Here is a 20,638-nt window from a genome sequence, read left to right on the forward strand (position 1 = left end):
TAATACCTAAAGCATCCACACACACACAAAAAAAAACTATAGTGACATATGCAGAATGGCAGCATAAGGACCTCTAAAAATTATCTCCTCCATAAAAACAATAAGAAAGCCCAAAGCATGATTTAACATTTCGTGCATATTCAATAAGGCCTCAATCATGACTACATAATAAAACTACTGAAGGCTCTGAATACAGAGGCTCTGAGAGCTTCCTGGTTGGCAGAGGGAAGGTGACTCGCCTGCTTTAGTCTATGGAACTCCACTTTCGAAAGCTTCCCAGGCCTCAACTATGCATCTTTTCTTTATGATGATACTGATTTGTATCCTTTGCTATAATAAATCCGTAGTTGTAAGTATAGTATATTCTGTGAGTTCTGTGAGTCACTCCAGTGAATTAACAAACCCAAAGGAATAATGAGAGCCTGCAGGTGAAAGTGAAGGACCCAAGAGAGGCCCCAGAGTTTGTGGCTGACCTCCTGAAGTGGTAGTGGGAAAGCCCCAAATTTGTGACCCACAGGTCAGAAATAAGGGTGTCATATGGACTCATGAGTTTCCTGCTGGTGTCTGCCTGTTTTGTACTCAAGGACAGTGTCCTTTCAAATGTGAGCTCTGACCTAGATCCAGGTGGCTGAGGTAGAGAGAGAGAGAGTGTGTCCCATGGACTGCTAGTGTCAGAGATGATTGAGAAGTGGGAAAGTGGGGATTAAATTGGTTAATCTCCACCCTTTTGGGATTGGATTTATGTGGATTCTTATCCATGAAGATCTAAACACATCAGTTAAAAGAAATTGTCAGAATGGAACAAAATAACCAAAACCAGTTGCTGTCACGTTGATTCTAAATAATGACAACTCCATATGTGTCCGAGCAGAACTGTGCTCCACAGGGTTTTTAATGGCTTAATTTTCAGAAGCAGATCACTGGACCATTCTTCCAAGCCACTACTGGGTAGACTTCAACTTCTAAATTTTTGGCTAGCAGCTGAGAACTTTAAAACTATTTGTAGCACCCAGGGACTCCATAAAAATAACAAGACAACTACAGGTAGTCTCCAACTTAAGGTGGGGTTGCTTTCTGATGACTCTCTCATAATTCGGTTCTGACATACATCGAAGACCTCTTTTTTTTTTTAGGTTTCATTATTATTGCCTCTTACTATCACTATCTTTATAAATCCTCACATTGAACATCTGCGAGTGAACATCTGAGAATCATACCTTCATTCAATTACGCACTGCAACATTGTATGTAGTACATATTACTAACGATAGGATGTACCCAAAAAAAGAAAAAAAAAAGGGATTGGAAATGCAGTTCGTCATAACTCAAATACCTCATAAGTCAGGGACTATCTGTACTTAACACATTTTTTTAAAAAAGAAACTATCAATAAAATTAAAAAGTCATCCTTGAGCATTATGCTCTTTTAAGAACTATCTATATGGGTACAAATTGAAAACAACAACTCGAAGGGTTAGCTAGGAACCTTAGGGGGAAGTGAGTTTATGTTAGTGAGGGAGGAACAACTCAGAAAGGAGGATGAGAATGGTTGCTCACCTCGAAGAATGTAATCAACGTCACTAAATCGTACACCTAAAAATTGTTGAATTGGCATATGTTTCCTGTGTATAGTCTCAACAACTACAACAACAAAATAAATAAAATTTAGGAAAAAAGAAGCAAAAAAAAAGAAAGAAAATGAAAAGGTAAGATATAGTATGAGAGAAATTTTTACTATATATTTTATATGCATGTATTATATAATTAATGCCTACAACTTCTAACAAGACAAACTAGCCAATAAAAAATGGACAAAAGGCTTGAATAAAAGATATGTGAGAATGAATAAGCACATGACAAAAAGTTCAACATCATTAACTATCAGGAAATTGCAAATCAAAACTATTATGAAAGAGCACTTCATACCTGGTAGAATGCCTAAAACCAACAGACAGACAGAAGCAAGTGTTAACCAACAATGTGCAGGTGTTGGGAGTGTAAAATGGCACAACCACTTTGGAAACAATTTGGCAGTTTCTTATAAACAGACACTTATCATATGGTCCAGAAACTCCACTATTAGGTATTTACCCTTTTTTTTCTAGTTTTACCCAAGATGAATTAAAATGTGTCCACACAAAGAACCGTATGTAAATGTTTATAGTAGTTTTTCACAGCAGTCAAAAGCTGGAAACAACCCAAATGTCTATCAACGGGTGAATGGATAAACAAATTGTAGTGTGTTCATACAGTTTAACACTATTAGCAATAGAAAGGAACAAGCTACTAATATATGAAACACTATCAATGAATCTCAATGACATGATGAGCAAAAGGAGCCAGAAACAAATCATACGTACTATCTAATTTTATTTACATTAAGTTCCTACAACAGGAAAAAAACTAACCTAGCATGATAGAAATCAGATAATCGTTTGCCTGAGGCAGGGCATTCAAGAACTTTCTAAGGTAAGGGAAATGCTCCAAATTTTGAATAAGGTGATAGTTATCCAGGTGTATATGCTTGTCAAAACTAATTGAATGACATAATTGAAATGTGTGCATTTTATTGTATGTAGATTGTACTTCAGTTAAGTTGATTTAAAAAAGAAAGAAATGAGCTGCTGACACATGAAACAGCATGGGCAAATTTCAAAACAATTATGCTGAGTGAAAGAAGCCTGACTCAAGGGTGTACACATTGCATGATTCCATTTGTATGAAGTCTTACAAGAGGCAAAACTAAACTATGGTGATAGAAATCAGAATAGTGGTTGCCTCTGGACAAGGAGGGATGGGCACTATGGGGGGACAGTTATGGAGGAAAGAGGCACAGAAAGCCGTAGAATGATGAAAATATTCTGTATCGTTATTGAGGATGTCAAAATTCAAACTGTACACTTTAAATCTGTGCATCTTATAATATGCAAATTACAACAATTTCACCAAGGAGAGAATAAACCAAAATAATGGGATATTGAATGGGTTTGAAATAGACTTGAGAAGATAGCATCAGACACTAGGAAGAACAATGGCCTTCTATTTCCCAATGACAGAGGAGAGCAGCAGATGACCTTGTCATTTACCACAGGGAGCACCATTGGCTGGTGAATTTCCTGTGGTTCCTTCCCCCTTTTCTTAACCATCATTAGTGCCAATAGCTAATTAATTGTCTGAGGGCTGTGGGGCCCCAGAGTCTTGCCAGAATTAATGAGTTGTTTCTGTCCCTGGGATGGGAGTCCTGGCATCCCTCCCTCCATTCCCTCACCATGCCTCCCTTTCTACCTCCAGTGCCACTAAAATAGGGGTTAACTTCCTGGACTAAGGAGGGGAGCTCGCTGACAAAGAGTTCCACGCTAAGAGCTATCTCTGGCCAAGGCATCACGTGGCAAGAAGAGAAGTGGTGCTGGGCTGCGGTTAGGCAAGCAGTCAGTCCACATGAGTTCAAGTCTCAGCTCTGTTTGTAGGATTCTGAGCAAGTTATATTTCCTCTCTGTGTTTCAGTTTTTCATCTGAAAACAACGACAGAAGATAGTAATAACTTCCCGGTCATAAAGTAGTAGTGATTACTTGGAAAAGTGTGTGGCGGTAGCATGTACAATTGACAGTATTGCCTGAGACTTGATGTCCAATCCCTTCAAGGGTACCCATTTCTCCTTAGTTTGCTCTCAGTTCTCATTGTGAGGATCAAGTGGGGGTTCCAACCAGTCCAGGAGCTCCTTGTCTTGGGAGAGGTCTGGCAGCAAGACAATGAGGAGATTCTGACTTGATTGCAGGTAAGTTACAAGTTTATTCTTCTCCTATGGCCCATCAAATTTCCACATGTCCTCTATAGTGGAGCCAGCAGGAGCACCAGATTTGAAATCAGACAGGATCTAAAATCCTGGTTCTGGCACTTGTTGGATGAGTAACTTTGGGTAAATGACTTCACCTCCCCAAGACAATTTCTTCTTCTGTAAAATGGGAATGATATCAACTACCTTGCAGGGTTCTTTTGAGAATCAGGTATTCAGGAAATTGTTTAGCACAGTCCCGGGTACATATGGTAACTGCTAAAGAAATAACCTGATTATCTTTACTGAGCAGTAGGGCAGAAATTCTCTCTGATTCATTGTTTAATCCCTTGTAGCATCTAGTACAACAGTGACTCCTTGGTGATCAGTAAAGGAATAGATGCAGGCATGGAATGATAAAATTAAGTGAAAGTGGGGAAAGTGGTGTCTGACTTTGTCAGTGTCAGAAGAGAAGGACTAGAAGAGAGTAGGGGTTCAGAAAAGACATGGTCTGAAAGACGAGAGAATAGAAGAGATTCAAAGGATGATGAAAATGGAGAAGATTCAGATATAACATACAGAGGAAGACAGGAAGTTGCCAAATGAGTAAGAACACAAGAAATTCAAAACGATATTAGAAATAATAGTTGACAGATGAATAAGGAGCAGTTGGCTTTTTTTTTAGCAATACAAAAATGTGATGCTATAAGACAACATAAGAATAATTTATTAAAAAAAAAAAAAAAAGAAGAAGAAGAAGAATCTGAATAGCAATTGCCTATTCAGGAGAAGGAAACCCTGGTGGGGTCGTGGTTAAGAGCTATGGCTGCTAAACAAAAGGCCGGCAGCTTGAATCTACCAGCTGCTCCTTGGAAACTCTATGGCACTCGATGGCAACGGGTTTGGTTTCGGTTTTTTGGTACTCAAGAGAAGGAAGAGGGTGTGATCAGGGAGAAGAACATAGGAGGTTTCTAAGATTTAACAAACCTTTTGTTCAAATATTTAACAACATGATAAAAAAAAAAAAAAGTTAGAAGAAAAATATCCCTTAGGGTGAAAGGAACAATGGGAGGAAGGAAAGTAAGAAATAAAAAAAGAGACAAAGAGAGGTCATCTGGACAAATATTGAGATGAGATGAGGCTTTTAAGCACAGAAAAGAGACCCTGTGATTGGAGATACTTGCTGCCATCCTACAGCCCCTCCAACAACCACCCCACCCACCAACTTGCCTAGTTCCTGCCTCTCAACTATCAGAGTGGCTGCCACCTCCCAGCTACCTTTGAGGTGGCCTCTGTGTCCCTACTGTTCTCTTTCAGAGTAAAACTTTAGTCATCTCCTCCAGGAAACATTCCCTGATTCACACACAGTGCTCCTTTTCTATATAGATCTCTGTCTCTCAACCACCCAATATCTTTGCATTATTTGCCTTCTATTATTCTATTCTGATGATGTTCAGTGTACTCCCAGTGTGGAAACCCTGCTGGCATACTGGTCAAGTGCTATGGGTGCTAACAAAAGGGTCAGCAGTTCAAATCCTCCAGGTGCTCCTTGGAAACTCTACGGGGCAGTTCTACTCTGTCCAATAGGGTCACTATGAGTCAGAATCAACTTCACAGCACTGGGTTTGTTTGTTTGTTTGTTTGTTTGTTTGTTTGTTTGTTTGTTTGTTGACTCCCAGTGTGCTTTAGTTTTGTTTTGTTTTAACGTGTTTATTACAACAGATACAATTCACATCTGATTAGCTTTGTTTCCTCTTCCCCCTTCCACAACCAAGTTCATTGGATTATTTCCTTATATTTGAGCAATCAGTGTACTTTCAGCACACATGCCCATTGGTACTTTTAACTCTATTCTTACAGGAGGGTGCAAATGGATTTCAATAGTTCACACAAACAAGTGGGTTATGCTCTATCACCGCAATTTGAAGCTACCATACACAGGAATGAAAAAGTTACAGAAAAGTGCCATAGCAGCAGTGCCTTAAGAAAGGAGAAAAAGAGGAGCCTTAAAAAAAAAAAAAAAACGGATAAAATCACATCAAGAATTTCAAAGGAAAATGGAACACACGGGAAATGAAAAACATTTCTCTGTAAAACAAATGTGGAAACACTGCTCTTGATCAGGTGCGAGCATGGAAGCAGTTGTTTCACTGCCCATATGGTTCAACATCGTATCTTAGACACAGATTCCCTGGCGCTTGCACTGAATTTTTGAAAACGCAAATTTCTGAATGCTAAATTAAGCCCCTCTAATATTTTTTTTCTTAAAAACTTATCTTACAGACAGGTTTACATGTAAAAGCCTAGTTTTTTAGTTACCTCAGTATTGATTAATTTTGGATGTCTAAGCTCTATTACACTGGAAACCCTGGTGGCATAGTGGTTAAGTGCTACGGCTGCTAACCAAAGGGTTGGCAGTTCAAATCCGTCAGGCGCTCCTTGAAAACTCTATGGGGCAGCTCTACTCTTTCCTATAGGGTCGCTATGAGTCGGAATCAACTCGACGGTACTGGGTTTGGTTTTTAAGCTCTATTACACATGGCTTCTCATGGCGTCACTCTACACAACATATTTACAATGTGAGGAATACATCTACGAGAAATCTATATTTCAAGGGCTTTACAAATCAGTCTGTGTCTTTCCCCTAAAATGACTCTCACAGACCCATGCCCTGGTCATTTCCTTGCCCAGCTTAATGGTCTAAAGTCTGCTTAAATGCAGCTCAAAAATGTTAAGATTGGGCAACAGATTTACAGTTCTTGTACTCAAAACCATGGGCAATTATTCAGGTCTTCACACTGTGAAAGAATTCTCATTTTTTACCTTTCCAAGTTCCTTAATTTGTTGTCTCAAAAATAGCATCCTTTGCTCTGGACAAGTTGCTTGAATCTCACGAATTCAAACTAAAGATCTCAATTTTTTTAATTCAGGACCTGTTTCTGACATGTGAACGCTTCCCATGTTACGGGCTTCCTCATGCGATCTGGATGCCGCTTCTCTGCGTGATCTGCAGGCCATTCTTCAACACGTGTTATGAGATTTTCCTTGAATTGTGCTGCTAGTGTAGCTGTTAATGAACACGTAGGTCGGACAGATGCGTTCTGTGGTACCGCTGTTGCCTTTGATGCACTGTTTGCACCAGGTGACAGACTTCTCTGGCTACGTGAGTACGGAAGCCTTCACGGAGAAACAGGTTCATGACCCGGCTGCTTCTCAGCAGGTACAGGCTACTGAATGGCTAATTGTGACACTTGCTTAACACTCAGGAGCATGAGATCACTCTTGATTCCAGTGTATCAGCTCATCCTGGCAGGGACAGACCACGTTGCCCAATATTTTGAAGCAAACCCATTGATGCAGTGGTTTATAATAGGCTGCTAAAGAGGCCAGGGTCAGAAATGACACCTAAGTACAATAGGTGATCCAGGAGGAGAAAGAATTGTTCGTATAGAGGACATTATTGGGCCAATTGACAAAATCAGAATATGGACTGTACATTAGAAAATAGAGCTATATCAATGTTAAGTTTCCTGAATTGATCACTGTACAGTGTTTAAGAGACCAACTGTCTTCGGAAATACATACTGAAATATTAAGTAGAATATGGCTCAGAAATAAAAATGGCCCAGAACAAATATAATATGTAAATATATTGAGGTAGAATGGGAACACAAATGAGTCAAAATATTAAAAATTGGTAAACCTTGGTAAAGGTTGCACAGGTAATCCTCGGCTTTTGACATATTTACCATGAATTGCACTTACGACCATCCATTTTTTAATTTTTTTTGGCACATCTTATCGATACTAATATGTGCTCCATACAATGTTGCACATGCAATTTGCTGACTTAATCCTTCCCCACTCTCTCTTTCCTAGCCCTTTAGATAGCTTCTGACCCCCTCCCCCGCCCGACACCCTCCCATCTCCCCTCCAGACAGGAGATGCCAACATAGTTTCTTGTGTCTACTTGATCCAAGAAGCTCAGTCTTCACCAGTATCATGTTCTATCCCATTGTCCAGTCCAATCCCTGTCTGAAGAGTTGGCTTTGGGAATGGTTCCTGTCCTGGACCAACAGAAGGCCTGGGGGCCATGACCACTGGGGTCCTTCTAGTCTCAGTCAGATGATTAAACCTGGTCTTTTGATGAGAATTTGGAGTCTGCATCCCACTGCTCTCCTGCTCCCTCAGGGATTCTCTCTTGTGTTCCCTGTCAGGGCAGTCATCAGTTGTAGCTGGGCACCATCGAGTTCTTCTGGTCTCAGGATGATGTAGTCTCTGGGCTTTCTGTCTCTTGGGCTCATAATTACCTTCCGTCTTCGGTGTTCTTCATTCCCCTTAGTTCCAGGTGGGTTGAGACCAACTGATGCAACTAAGTGGCCGCTCGCTAGCATTTAAGACCCCAGACGCCACTCTCCAAAGTAGGATGCAGAATGTTATCTTAATACATTTTATTACACCAATTGCCTTAGATGTCCCCTGAAACCATGGTCTCCAAAAGTCTGCCTCTGCTACACTAGCCTTCAAAGTGTTCAGTTTATTCAGGAGACTTCTTTGCTTTTGGTTTAGTCCAGTTGTCCTGACCTCTCCTGTATTGTGTGTTGTCTGTCCCTTCATCTAAAATAGTTCTTATCTACTATCTATTAGTGAAAATGCCTTTCTCTCCCTCCCTGCCCCCTCTCATAACCACAAAAAAATATTTTCTTCTCAGTTTAAACTATTTCTGGAGTTCTTATAATAGTGGTCTTATATAATATTTGTTCTTTTGCAACTAATTTCACTGAGCATAATGCCTTCCAGATTCCTCCATGTTATGAAATGTTTCATGAATTCATGATTGTTCTTCATCAATGCATAGTATTCCATTGTGTCAATATACCATAATTTATTTATCCATTCATCCATTGATAGGCACCTTTGTTGCTTCCATTTTTTGCTACTGTAAACAGTGCTGCAATGAACATGGGTGTGCATATGTCTGTTTGTGTAAAGGCTCTTATTTCTCTAGGATATGGTCCAACAAGTGGGATTGCTGGACCATATGGTAGTTCTATTTCTAGCCTTTTAAGGAAGAGCCTAATCGATTTCCAAAGTCGTGGTACCATTTTACTTTCCCATCAGCAGCATAGAAATGTTCCAGTCTCTCCACAACCTCTCCAACATTTATTATTTTGTGTTTTTCGGATTAATGCCAGCCTTGTTGGAGTGAGATGGAATCTCATTGTAGTTTGGATTTGCATTTCTCTAACGGCTAATGATAATGAGCATTTTCTCATGTATCTGTTCTCTGCTTCAATGTCTTCTTTAGTGAACTGCTTGTTTGTATTCTTTGCCCATTTTTTAATTGGGTTATATGTCTTTTTGTAGTTCATTTTTTGCAGTATCATGTAGATTTTAGAAATCAGGCACTGATTGGAAATGCCATAGCTAAAAACTTTTTCCCAGTCCGTAGGTAATCTTTCGAGGGCACTGGGTTTTAGGTAATCTTTATACTCTTTTGGTGAAGCATAGGTGTTTGATTTTTAGGACCTCCAAGTTATCTAGTTTCTCTTCTGTACTGTTAATAATGTTTTGTATGCTGTTTATGCCATGTATTAGAGCTCCGAGCATTGTCACTATTTTTTCTTCCATGGTCTTTATTGTTTTCGATTTTATATTTAGGCCTATGATTCATTTTGAGTTCATTTTCATGCATGGTGTGAGGTATGGGTCTTGTTTCATTTTGTTTGCAGATGGATATCCAGTTATGCCAGCACCATTTGTTAAACAGATTGTCTTTTCCCCATTTAGCTGACTTTGGGACTTTGTCAAATATCAGCTGCTCGTGTGTGAATAGATTTATGTCTGGATTCTTAATCCTATTCCATTGGTCTATGTATCTGTCGTTCTGCAAGTGCCATGCTCTATTGACTACTGCGGAGGTATAATAGGTTCTACAATCAGGTAGAGTGAGGCCTCCCACTTTCTTCTTTCTCAGCAATGTTTTACTTATTCGGGGCCTCTTTGCCTTCCATATGAAGTTGGTGATTTGTTTCTCCATTTCCTTAGAAAATATCGTTGGAATTTAGATCGGAACTGCATTCTATCTATAGATCCCTTTGGGTGGAACAGATATTTTTACAATGTTAAGTCTTCCTATCCATGAGCAAGATATGTTTTTCCACTTATTTAAGTGTCTTTTGGTTTCTTGCAGTAGTGTCTTGTAGTTATCTTTGCATAGGTCTTTTATATCTCAGGTGAGATTTATTCCTATGTATTTTATCTTTTGGGGGACTGCTGTAAATGGTATTGATTTTGTGATTTCCTCCTCGATGTTCTTTTTGTTGGTGTAGAGGAATCCAACTGGTTTTTGTATGTTTATCTTGTATCCTGATTCTCTGCTGAACTCTTCTAATAGTTTCAGTAGTTTTCTGGAGGATTCCTTAGGGTTTTCTGTGTATAAGATGTTGTCCTCTGCAAATAGAGATGCTTTTACTTCTTCCTTACTGCTCTGGATGCCCTTTATTTCTTTATCTAGCCTAACTGCTCTGGCTAGGACCTCCAGCACAATGTTGAATAAGAGTGGTGATAAACGGCATCCTTGTCTGGTTCCCAATCTCGATGGGAATGTTTTCAGGCTCTCTCCATTTAGGGTGATGTTGACTGTTGGCTTTGTATAAATGCCCTTTATTATGTGGAGGAATTTTCTTTCTATTCCTTTTTTGCTGAGAGTTTTTATCGTGAATGCGTGTCGAACTTTGTCAAATGCTTTTTATGCATCGATTGATAAAATCATGTGGTTCTCATCTTTTGTTTTATTTATATGATGAATTACATTAATTATTTTTCTAATGTTGAACCATCCCTGCATACCTTGTATGAATTCCACTTGGTCATAGTGAATTATCTTTTTGATATGTTGTTGAATTCTATGGGCTAGAATTTTGTTGAGGATTTTTGCATCTAAGTTCATGAGGGATATAGGTCTGGATTTTCTTTTTTTTTGTGGTATTTTTACCTGGTTTTGGTATCAGGGATAGGGTGGCTTCATAGAATGAGTTTGGGAGTATTCCATACTTTTCTATGTTCTGAAATACCTTTAGTAGTAGTGGTATTAATTCTTCTCTGAAAGTTTGGTAGAAGTCTGCTGTGAAGCTGTCCAGGCCAGGGCTTTTTTTGTGGGGAGTTTTTTGATTACCTTCTCAATCTCTTCTTTTGTTATGGGTCTATTTAGTTGTTCTACCTCTGTTTGTGTTAGTTTAGGTAGGTAGTGTGTTTCTAGGAATTCATCCATTTCTTCTAGGTTTTTTAATTTGTTAGAGTACAATTTTTCAGAGTGATCTGATACGATTCTTTTAATTTCAGTTGGGTCTGTTGTAAAATCACCCATCTCATTTCCTATTGGGTTATTTGCTTCATCTCCTGTTTTTCTTTTGTCAGTCTGGCCAATGGTGTATTGATTTTGTTAATTTTTTCAAAGAACCACCTTTGGTCTTCTTAACTCTTTCAATTGTTTTTCTGTTTTCTATTTCATTGAGTTCTGCTCTAATTCTTATTATCTCCTTTCTTCCAGTGCCTGAAGGTTTCTTTTGTTGCTCTCTTTCTATTTGTTCAAGTTGTAGAGATAATTCTTTGATTTCGGCCCTTTCTTCTTTTTGTATGTGTGCATTTATTGATACAAATTGAGCTCTGAGTACTGCTTTTGCTGTGTCCCAAAGGCTCTGATAGGAAGTATTTTCATTCTCATTGGATTCCTGAAGTTCTTTACTCTATCCTTAATGTCTTCTATAACCCAGTCTTTTTTGAGCAGGCTATTGTTCAGCTTCCAAGTCTTTGATCTCTTTTCCCAGCTTTTTCTGACATTAATTTGTACTTTCATGGCCTTATGGTCAGAGAAGCTGGTTTATAATATGTTGATGTTTTGGATTCTGCTAAGGTTTGCTTTATGACCTAATATGTGGTCGATTCTAGAGAATGTTCCGTGTGCACTAGAAAAGAAAGTATACTTGGCTGCTGTTGGGTGGAGTGTTCTGTATTTGTCTATAAGGTCGAACTGGTTGATTGTGGCATGTAGATCCTCTGTGTCTTTATTGAGCTTCATTCTGGATGTCCTGTCCTTCACCGAAAGTGGTGTGTTGAAGTCTCCTACTATAATTGTGGAGCTCTCTATCTCACTTTTCAATGCTGTTAGAGTTTGTTTTATGTATCTTGCAGCCCTGTCATTGGGTGCATAAACATTTAACCTGGTTATATTCTCTTGGTATATTGTCCCTTTTTGTCGTTATATAGTGTTCTTCCTTATCCTATGTGGTGGGCTTAACTTTAAAGTCTGTTTTGTCACAAATTAATATTGTCACTCTTGCTCTTTTTTAATTGTTGTTTGCTTGATATATTTTTTTCTATACTTTGAGTTTTAGTTTGTTTTTGTCTCTAAGTCTAAGATGTATCTCTTGTAGGCAGCATATAGAGGGATCATGGTTTTTTATCCATTCTGCCACTCTCTGTCTCTTTATCAGGGCATTTAGTCCATTAACATCCAACGTAATTACGGATAGGTATGAGTTCAACGCAGTCATTTTGATTTTTTTGTGTGTGTTGCTGACAAATTCTATGTCCCACTTAATTGTTTGTGGTGAGTAGTTTGTCTTTATACACCGTCTTTTCCTCTTCTTCATTGTCATTGATTTTGTTTCTGCTGAGTCTCTATTTTTTTCTTGTATTTTATTTTAATGAGTAGGATAGTTAGTCTCCTTTCTGGTTACCTTAAGATTTACCCCTATTTTTCTAAGTTTAACCTACCTTTTATTTCTTTATATCAACTTGTCTTCCTCTCCATATGAAAGATCTATGACTACGTCTCTTAGTCCCTCTTTATTATTTTAGTGTTGGTTTCTTTTACATAATCACATTGCTGTTTCCCTGTTTGGTCGTTTTTTATCTTGATTTATTTTTGTGATTTCCCTGTCTGGGTTAACATCTGATTGCTCTGTCCAGTCTAAGATTGATACCTGAAATTATTGATTTGCTAACCAAGGAACTCCCTTTAGTCTTTCTTGTAGTTTTGGTTTGGTTTTTACAAATTCCCTAAACCTTTGTTTATCTGGAAATGTCCTAATTTCACCTTCATATTTGAGAGACAGTTTTGCTGAAAAAACTGGCTGGCAATTTTTTTCCTTCAGTGCTTTCTATAAGTCATCCCATTGTCTACTTGCCTGCATGGTTTCTCCCAAGTAGTCCGAGCTTATTCTTACTGGTTCTCCTTTGTAGGTGACTTTTCATTTATCCCTAGCTGCTCTTAAAATTCTCTCTTTATCTTTGGTTTTGGCAAGTTTGATTATAATGTGTCTTGGTGACTTTCTTTTAAAATCTATCTTATGTGAAGTTCGATGAGCATCTTGGATTGATACCTTCTCACCTTTCACAATATTAGGGAAGTTTTCTGCCAACAAATCTTCAACAATTCTCTCTATATTTTCTGTTATCCCTCCCTGTTCTGGTACTCCAATCACTCGTATGTTATTTCTTTTGATAGAGTCACACATGATTCTTAGGGTTTCTTCATTTTTTAAAATTCTTTCATCTGATTTTCCTTCTAATATATTGGTGCCAAGTGTTTTATCTTCAATCTCTAATTCTGCCTTCTACTTGCTCAATTCTGCTCCTCTGACTTTCTATTGAGTTGTCTAATTCTGTAATTTTATTGTTAAACTTCTGAATTTCTGATTGCTATCTCTCTATGGATTCTTGCAGCTTATTAGATTTTTCATTATGTTCTTGAATAATCTTTTTATCTCTTCAATGGTTTTATGTGTTCCTTGGCTTGTTCTCCATATTGCCTGATCTCCATCCTGATGTCTTGAAGAGCTCTGTATATTAATCTTTTGAATTCTGCATCCGGTAATTCCAGGAAGGCACCTTCATCCAGAAGATCCTTCGATGCTCTGTTTTGAGAGCTTGTTGAAGCAATCATGGTCTGTTTCTTTATGTGGTTTGATATTGACTGTTGTCTCCATGCCATCTATAACTTATTGTATTACTTTATTTTGTGTTTGCTTACTGTATCCTAGTTTTTGCTTTGTTTTGTTTTCATCTCCCCAAATGGGTTGCTTGAGTGAGCTAGCTTGATTATTTTCACCTTTGGAGCTCTGACGTCCTGTCACCAAATGGCTAGAACTCTTATCAGGTATATGAGTTTATGATTCCATTCACATTTCTTGTGTGGGTTCACCTCAGGTGTCCAGGTAGTTGGTCGTCAAGTGTGTGGTAGAGGCTCTCTCCTACAGTATTAGAGGTGTGGGGGTGTTTGGTGTAGGTAGTGGTATCTGGTTGCAGCAGGGGGTCAACTCTGAACAAGGCAGGGGGCTGAGAACTGTCTCCTGAGTGTCTCTGAGGAAAGTGCATCCCTGTTCCCTAGAATGTACAGATGGGCAGGTTCTGCAGATGGACCGTGGATACCCAGTGCTTTTGTTTGCAAGGACTGGGGGTATGAGTTATCCTTGGACCCCTGTCGTGGCTCCACCTGAGTGGAGCCACCAGTTCTTAGGCCCCTGATGTGGGTAGGTGAGGACCCTGTTTAATAGGCAAAGCAGTGTCAAATATCAAACACCTACCTCTCCACCACACAGCTTAACAGTTGTAGTCTGCCAGCAAGGGCCTATTCTCCTGAAATCGGCTCACACAGATCCATGCAGGGAGGAAAAGGTTTTCAAATTCTAGGGAGAGTTTATGCCTAGACAGGAGCCTCTTTTGTCCTGAGCTCCCCAGGTTAGTGAAGCTAGCAAATTATCTTTTCCCCCTGTTGTGAATTTATTCCTTCTCCAAGTCGAGGATCATGGCTCTGGGCACTCAAATGGGCCTATCTGAGACCCAGGGGAATCAACAGCCACTGAAGTTGGCTTGGGGGGCGAGGGCCACAGTAAAATATACCCACGGACGTAGCTTTTGCTGAGAGTGCCCTCCTTCTCTGGTTCCGGAAATGTGAGTAGGCTGTGTAGCTGGCTGCTTTTCCCTGGGTAAACTGTGGCTGAATGCTACCACCAGCCCACCACAGCCACTTCTGGGAGTGGTGCCTGAGGGATCTCAGTGATTCAGGTCTGGCAACTCTTCTTTGCTCCTGAACCATCTCTTTCTTCCCCTGCCACTCAGTCCATTTTCTAACTTTGCCTTTGATGTTCAGAGCTCCTGCTTTGTTGTAAATATAATCATTTCACCCGATTTTTCACATCTTTGTTGTAAGAGGGATCACCGGAAGGATCTGGCTATTCTGCCATCTTGGCCCTGCCTCAGTTTTGAGCTGATTTCAAAATAAAAGTGTTTTTTTTTTTAATTACACATTAATAAATTAACCAAGTATTATGAAAAATCAAATTTTATTTGAATGCCTGGAACTCAGCATGGTGTACTTTTACTACAGATTTCATCTTATCTGAAAGGAAGAAGATTTATTTAAGCTTACCATTTCCAAGCCCCAATTCTTGTGGAATTTTTGCCATTATGGATGCAGACAATAAAAATTTCATGATCAACACTATTTTTTTGTTGTTGCTGTTGTTATTTTCCCTTATTACACATAGTGGAAAGTTGAGGTTAGGGCTTTCCCTTTGCAGAGAGAATTCTTATCTTTAGTTTAGTAAATCATAATGATATTTTTGAAAGACTGAGGTCACCCAATTGATCTCTCAGGGATTGGAATCACTTCACCCAGAGCAGAAATCTACTCTACAATTGACATTTTTTTATCCCCTGCAGAAATGTAAAGTAGAATATGAATGGTTCTAGCTAATTCATGCTCCTGGTAGAACATAAGATCAATTGTACACCAATATTTATAATCAGGAAATTTGTTCAGTGCACATTTCTTTCTAATTCCCCCCACCCATAATAAAAGGACAATTCAGTAGTGCCACAGTGCTCAGAACATAATGTGTGCTCAATAAATGTTTGCTGATTAATGAACACTAATTAATTTGAGGAGTCCTGATGGCATAGTGGTTAATTACTCAGCTGATAACCAAAAAGACAGCTGTTCAAATCCATCAGCCTCTCCAAAGGAGAAAGATGTGGCAGTCTGCTTCCATAAAGATTTACAGCTTAAATCTTATGCGGCAGTTGTGCTTTGTCTTATGAGTCACCACAAATCGAAATTAACTCCACAGCAATGGATTTTCTTTAGTTTAATTGATTAGAGATATTGGTGGTTCAGTGGTAGACATCTCACCTTCCATGCAGGAGACCAGTGTTTGATTCCTCACCAATGCACCTAAAGAGCAGCCAGCACCCTTTTGTCAAAGGAGGCTTCCGTGTTGCTATGATGTTGAGGAGGTTTTAGTGGAGCTTCCAGATTAAGACAGCTAGGAAGAAAGGCCTGGTGACCCACTTTCAAAATCAGCCAATGAAAACCCTATGGATCGCATCCTTCCCAGATTATCCTGCATGGCGTTATCACGTTTTGGGGATCGCCTCAATGGCAGGAAACAACAGCAGCATAAATTCTTTAATTAGTTCTCCATGCTTCACAACAGCCTCTTCTACCTTCAACTGAGAAGTCAGAGGTACCAGTGTGGTGCTCCATCTATTTCTCAGTACACCTCTGGTTTCCTACCATGAAAAAACATTTCAGCAAGAGGAGTAGGAAGAGAGAAGAACTATAGGATGGTGTTGTGGCTGTGAAAGGGAGGCTGGGTGAGAGGAAGGAGAAAAGAACCCTCTATCTGTATGATCTGACAAGTCTGCATGGTGAGTTCTTATAAAACACGATGGAACACCCTCACTCAACTGACAGGTCTCCTCCCTCTCTAGAGTCTGAAGGAACAGGCCATGGTCAACGAGAGCTCCCCACTGGGCTTCCTCTTCCTGGGCTTCTTGGCACACCCAGGGCTGGAAAGAATCCTCTCTGTGATTGTCTTGATTTCTTACCTCCTGACCCTTGTGGGCAACACACTCATCATCCTTCTGTCCGTGATGGATCCTAGGCTTCACTCACCAATGTACTTTTTCCTCTCCAACCTCTCCTTCTTGGATCTCTGCATCACCACAAGTTTTGTTCCCCAGATGCTATTCAACCTCTGGGGCCCAAAGAAGACCATGAGCTTCTTTGGCTGCTCTGTCCAGCTCTTCGTCTTTCTGTTCCTTGGGACCACTGAGTGCATCCTCCTGACAGTGATGGACTTTGGTCGCTATGTGGCTGTCTGTCAGCCCCTCCACTATGCCACCATCATCCACCCCCACCTGTGTGGACAGCTGGCAGCTGTGGCCTGGGCTATGGGTTTGGCCCAATCACTAGTACAGACACCACCCACCCTCCGCCTACCTTTCTGCCCCCACCGGCAGATAGATGACTTTGTATGTGAGGTTCCATCTCTAATTCATCTCTCCTGTGGGGACACCACCTATAATGAGATTCGATTGGCTGTGTCCAGTGTCATTTTCCTGGTTATGCCACTCATTCTCATTCTTATCTCATATGGTGCCATTGCCTGGGCAGTGCTGAGAATTAACTCTGCAATAGCATGGAGAAAGGCTTTTGGAACCTGCTCTTCCCACCTCACTGTAGTCACTATCTTTTACAGCTTAGTCATTTCTGTCTACCTCTAGCCCAAAAATCCCTATGCCCAAAAGAGGGGCAAGTTCTTTGGTCTCTTCTATGCAGTAGGCACTCCTGCACTTAACCCTCTCATATACACCTTAAGGAACAAGGAGGTTAAGAGGGCATTCATGAGGTTTCTGGGAAGGAAGCAGACTCTAGGGAAAGCTGAGGGATAGCAGCTTAATGTGCTCTCTAAACTAAGGGCTTCTTCACAGTTTTTCAAGAACGTTGACTTTTCTACTCCACTGCCTTCTCTACACCCATTCAAGCTTCTTCAGTGGATTACAGTGTGTCTGTGTGTATGATAGAAAGGGAGAGAGAAATAGACTGACACTCAAGTGAGAGAAGGTAAGTGTTATGGATTGAATTGTGTCTCCCAAAATGTGTGTCAACTTGGCTAGGCCATGATTCCCAGTATTGTGTGATTATCCACAATTTTGTCATTGATGTGATTTTCCCATGTGTTGTGAATCTTACCTGTATGATGTTAATGAGGCAGGAGTAGAGGCAGTAATGTTAATGAGGCAGAAGTCAATCTACAAGATTAGATTGTATCTTGAGTCAATCTCTTTTGAGATATAAAAAAGAGAAACGAACAGAGAGATGCGGGGCCTTATGACACCAAGAATGAAGAACCAGGAGGTAGTCTGTCCTTTGATCCCTGGGTCCGTGCGCTAAAAAGCTCCTATACCAGAGCAAGATTGATGACAACGACCTTCCTCCAGAGCTGACAAAGAGATGAAGCCTTCCCCTGGAACTGGTGCCCTGAATTCAGACTTCTAGCCTACTAGACAGTGACAGAATAAATGTCTGTATATTAAAGCTATCCACTTGTGGTATTTCTGTTGTTGCAGCACTAAATAACTAAGACAGTAAAAAAAAAAAAAAAGTATCTTTAATTCACAGCTCAAACTCAAAAACACTATCATGTTTTTTATACGTTAACATATCTTATGTCGATTTTTAATATTTAATCCCTTCTCTGTTGGTTTTCCTTTGTAGTTTATGTTTAACCTTCTTCACCTCCATTATAAATTCTCTAAGTCCATCATGCCCATGTCTGGTTACATAATCTGTCTCCAACTGTCATGTCACCACCATCATTTCTTCACCATTTCTAGTTCCTACCATGTTTTTTTCTTTTTTTTTTTTCTTCATCATTAGGGTGCTTTCTCAGTCATCTAGTGCTGCTATAACAGGAATGCTACAAGTGGCTGGCTTTAACAAACAGAAGTTTATTTTCACTCAGTCTAGTAGGCTAGAAGTCCAAATTCAGGGCGTCGGATCTCAGGGAAGGCTTTCTTTGTCAACTCTGGAAGAAGCTCCTTGTCATCAATCTTCCCCTAGACTAAAAGCTTCTCTGCACAGGAACTCCAGGTCCAAAGGGTGCACCCTACTCACAGCACTGCTTTCATGATGGTACAAGACCCTTCTGTCTCTCTATTCGCCTCTGCCTTTTAGATCTCAAAAGACAGTGGCTCAAGATACAATCCAACCTTGTAGCTTGAGCCTTGCCTCATTAACATAACTGCCTCCTATCCCACCTCATTAACATCTAAGGGGTAGGATTTACAACACATAGGAAAATCACATCAGATGACAAAATGGTGGACAATCACACAGTATTGGGAAACATGGCCTAGCAAAACTGATACTCGTATTTTGGGGGAACAAAATTCAATCCATGACAGGTGCTTTCTCTCCACTTCTTTAAGGAGGATTGAGATGGAGCTGAAGTTGGGAGAATTTAAGGATCTTTACCCAAGAACACAGTGCAATTCATTAGACTAAAAGCCAGCCTCTGAAAAACTTAAACTGGCAAATTTCTAAGCACACACTGTTGTTTCACACTGTAATCAAGTATACCAGCATCATTAGGATTTATATTCAAACAGGTCTTCAGGCAGAATGATTTACTGCTTCAGTCCTAGTACTTCCCTGGCCATCCAGCAATCCAGAGATCCTAGAACTAACCTTCTCTCAATTTATGAAGATCTTTTCCCATTTCCGGATGGATTTCCTTTCCCCATTCCCACCTTCATTATAGACAATGGCCATTAGAGCCACACCTCTGCTCTTTGAACAGTTGTCCTGAATCTTTCTTCCAGTGGGATTCTGGGATTCTGACCATCCTTCAATGGCTAGGCACAAAACTTCAAATCAAATTGTAGGAGATAAAATGCTGCAGTGGACTCTGAATGGTAGAAGTGCCTGAAAACAAGGAAAAGAAACAACAGTACAAGCTCTAACTTCTATGAACCCTTATTCACTTCTCAAGGTTTATCCTCATCATTACCTTCATAGATCCTCACCTGAATTCTAGGGAGATGGAATAGTGAAAAACAAAAAATCTTCTTAGAATTGAACAATTCTCTCCTCTTTCTTCTTCCCACTGTTCCTCTCACCTCAGCAGCCTATACCATCTTGATGCTAGTAGGGGAAGAGCAGAGAATCTTGACTTTGAGGCCCCCAAAAAAGGAACTCAGGAACAAGGTTTATCTGCTGATGCTACTCTAATCTTTACATACAGCCCAGGTATCTCTCTTCAGTTGCTCACCTGATGTCCAAGTGTCACTGAACAGCTCTATCTGGACTTCAAATCCAGGAAGTTTCATATCAGGGTCATCTTCTTTCTATCCACCTGAACCTGGTTCTTCTTCTGCATTTCAGTCACCAGGTCTGTTCAACTTCAACTTAACAGTTCTCATATCTATCCACTTCTCTCCATCCCTACTGATTCTGCTTTTCTTGGTGTTATGGATTGAATTGTGTCTCCCCAAAATATAAGTCATCTTGCTAGGCCATGATTCCCAGAATTGTGTGGTTGTCCACTATTTTGTGATCTGATGTGACAATGCTATGTGTTGTAAATCCTAACCTCTTTGATGTTAAAGAGGCAGGATTAGATGCAGTTATGTTAATGAGGCAGGACTCAATCTACAGGATTAGGTAGTATCTTGAGTCAATTTCTTTTGAGATATAAAAGAAAGAATGGAGCAGAGAAGAGAGAGACCTCATATTACCAAGAAAGAAGCGCCCGGAGTGATGTGAAGGACCCCAGGCCCTTTCACTGAGAAACCCCTAGACTGTGGGAAGATTGATAACAAGGACCTTCCCCAAAACTGACAGAAAGAAAGCCTTCTCCTCAAGCTGGCAACCTGAATTTGGACTTGTAGCCTTTTAAAATATGAGAAAATCGATTTCTATTTGTTAAAGCCATCCACTTGTGGTGTTTCTGTTATAGCATCTCTAGATAGGGTTTTTTGGGTAGATAACTAGGACATATGGGCTCTGAATATTG

The 20,638-nt window shown here is 39.9% G+C and overlaps 2 protein-coding genes across 2 annotated transcripts in view; one reads left to right on the top strand and one right to left on the bottom strand.

The window, feature by feature from the left end:
* Positions 1-20,638, bottom strand: part of LOC126074400 (HLA class I histocompatibility antigen, A alpha chain-like) — a 110,056-nt gene that overhangs the window by 32,981 nt on the left and 56,437 nt on the right. The window lies entirely within an intron of this gene.
* On the top strand, positions 16,569-17,506 carry LOC126076146 (olfactory receptor 2H1-like). The gene is given in 2 exon segments (XM_049884673.1): positions 16,569-17,472; positions 17,475-17,506. Coding segments are annotated over 2 exon segments (936 nt in total).

The sequence above is a fragment of the Elephas maximus genome, chromosome 1, assembly GCF_024166365.1.
Source record: "Elephas maximus indicus isolate mEleMax1 chromosome 1, mEleMax1 primary haplotype, whole genome shotgun sequence".
Classification (NCBI taxonomy): domain Eukaryota; kingdom Metazoa; phylum Chordata; class Mammalia; order Proboscidea; family Elephantidae; genus Elephas; species Elephas maximus.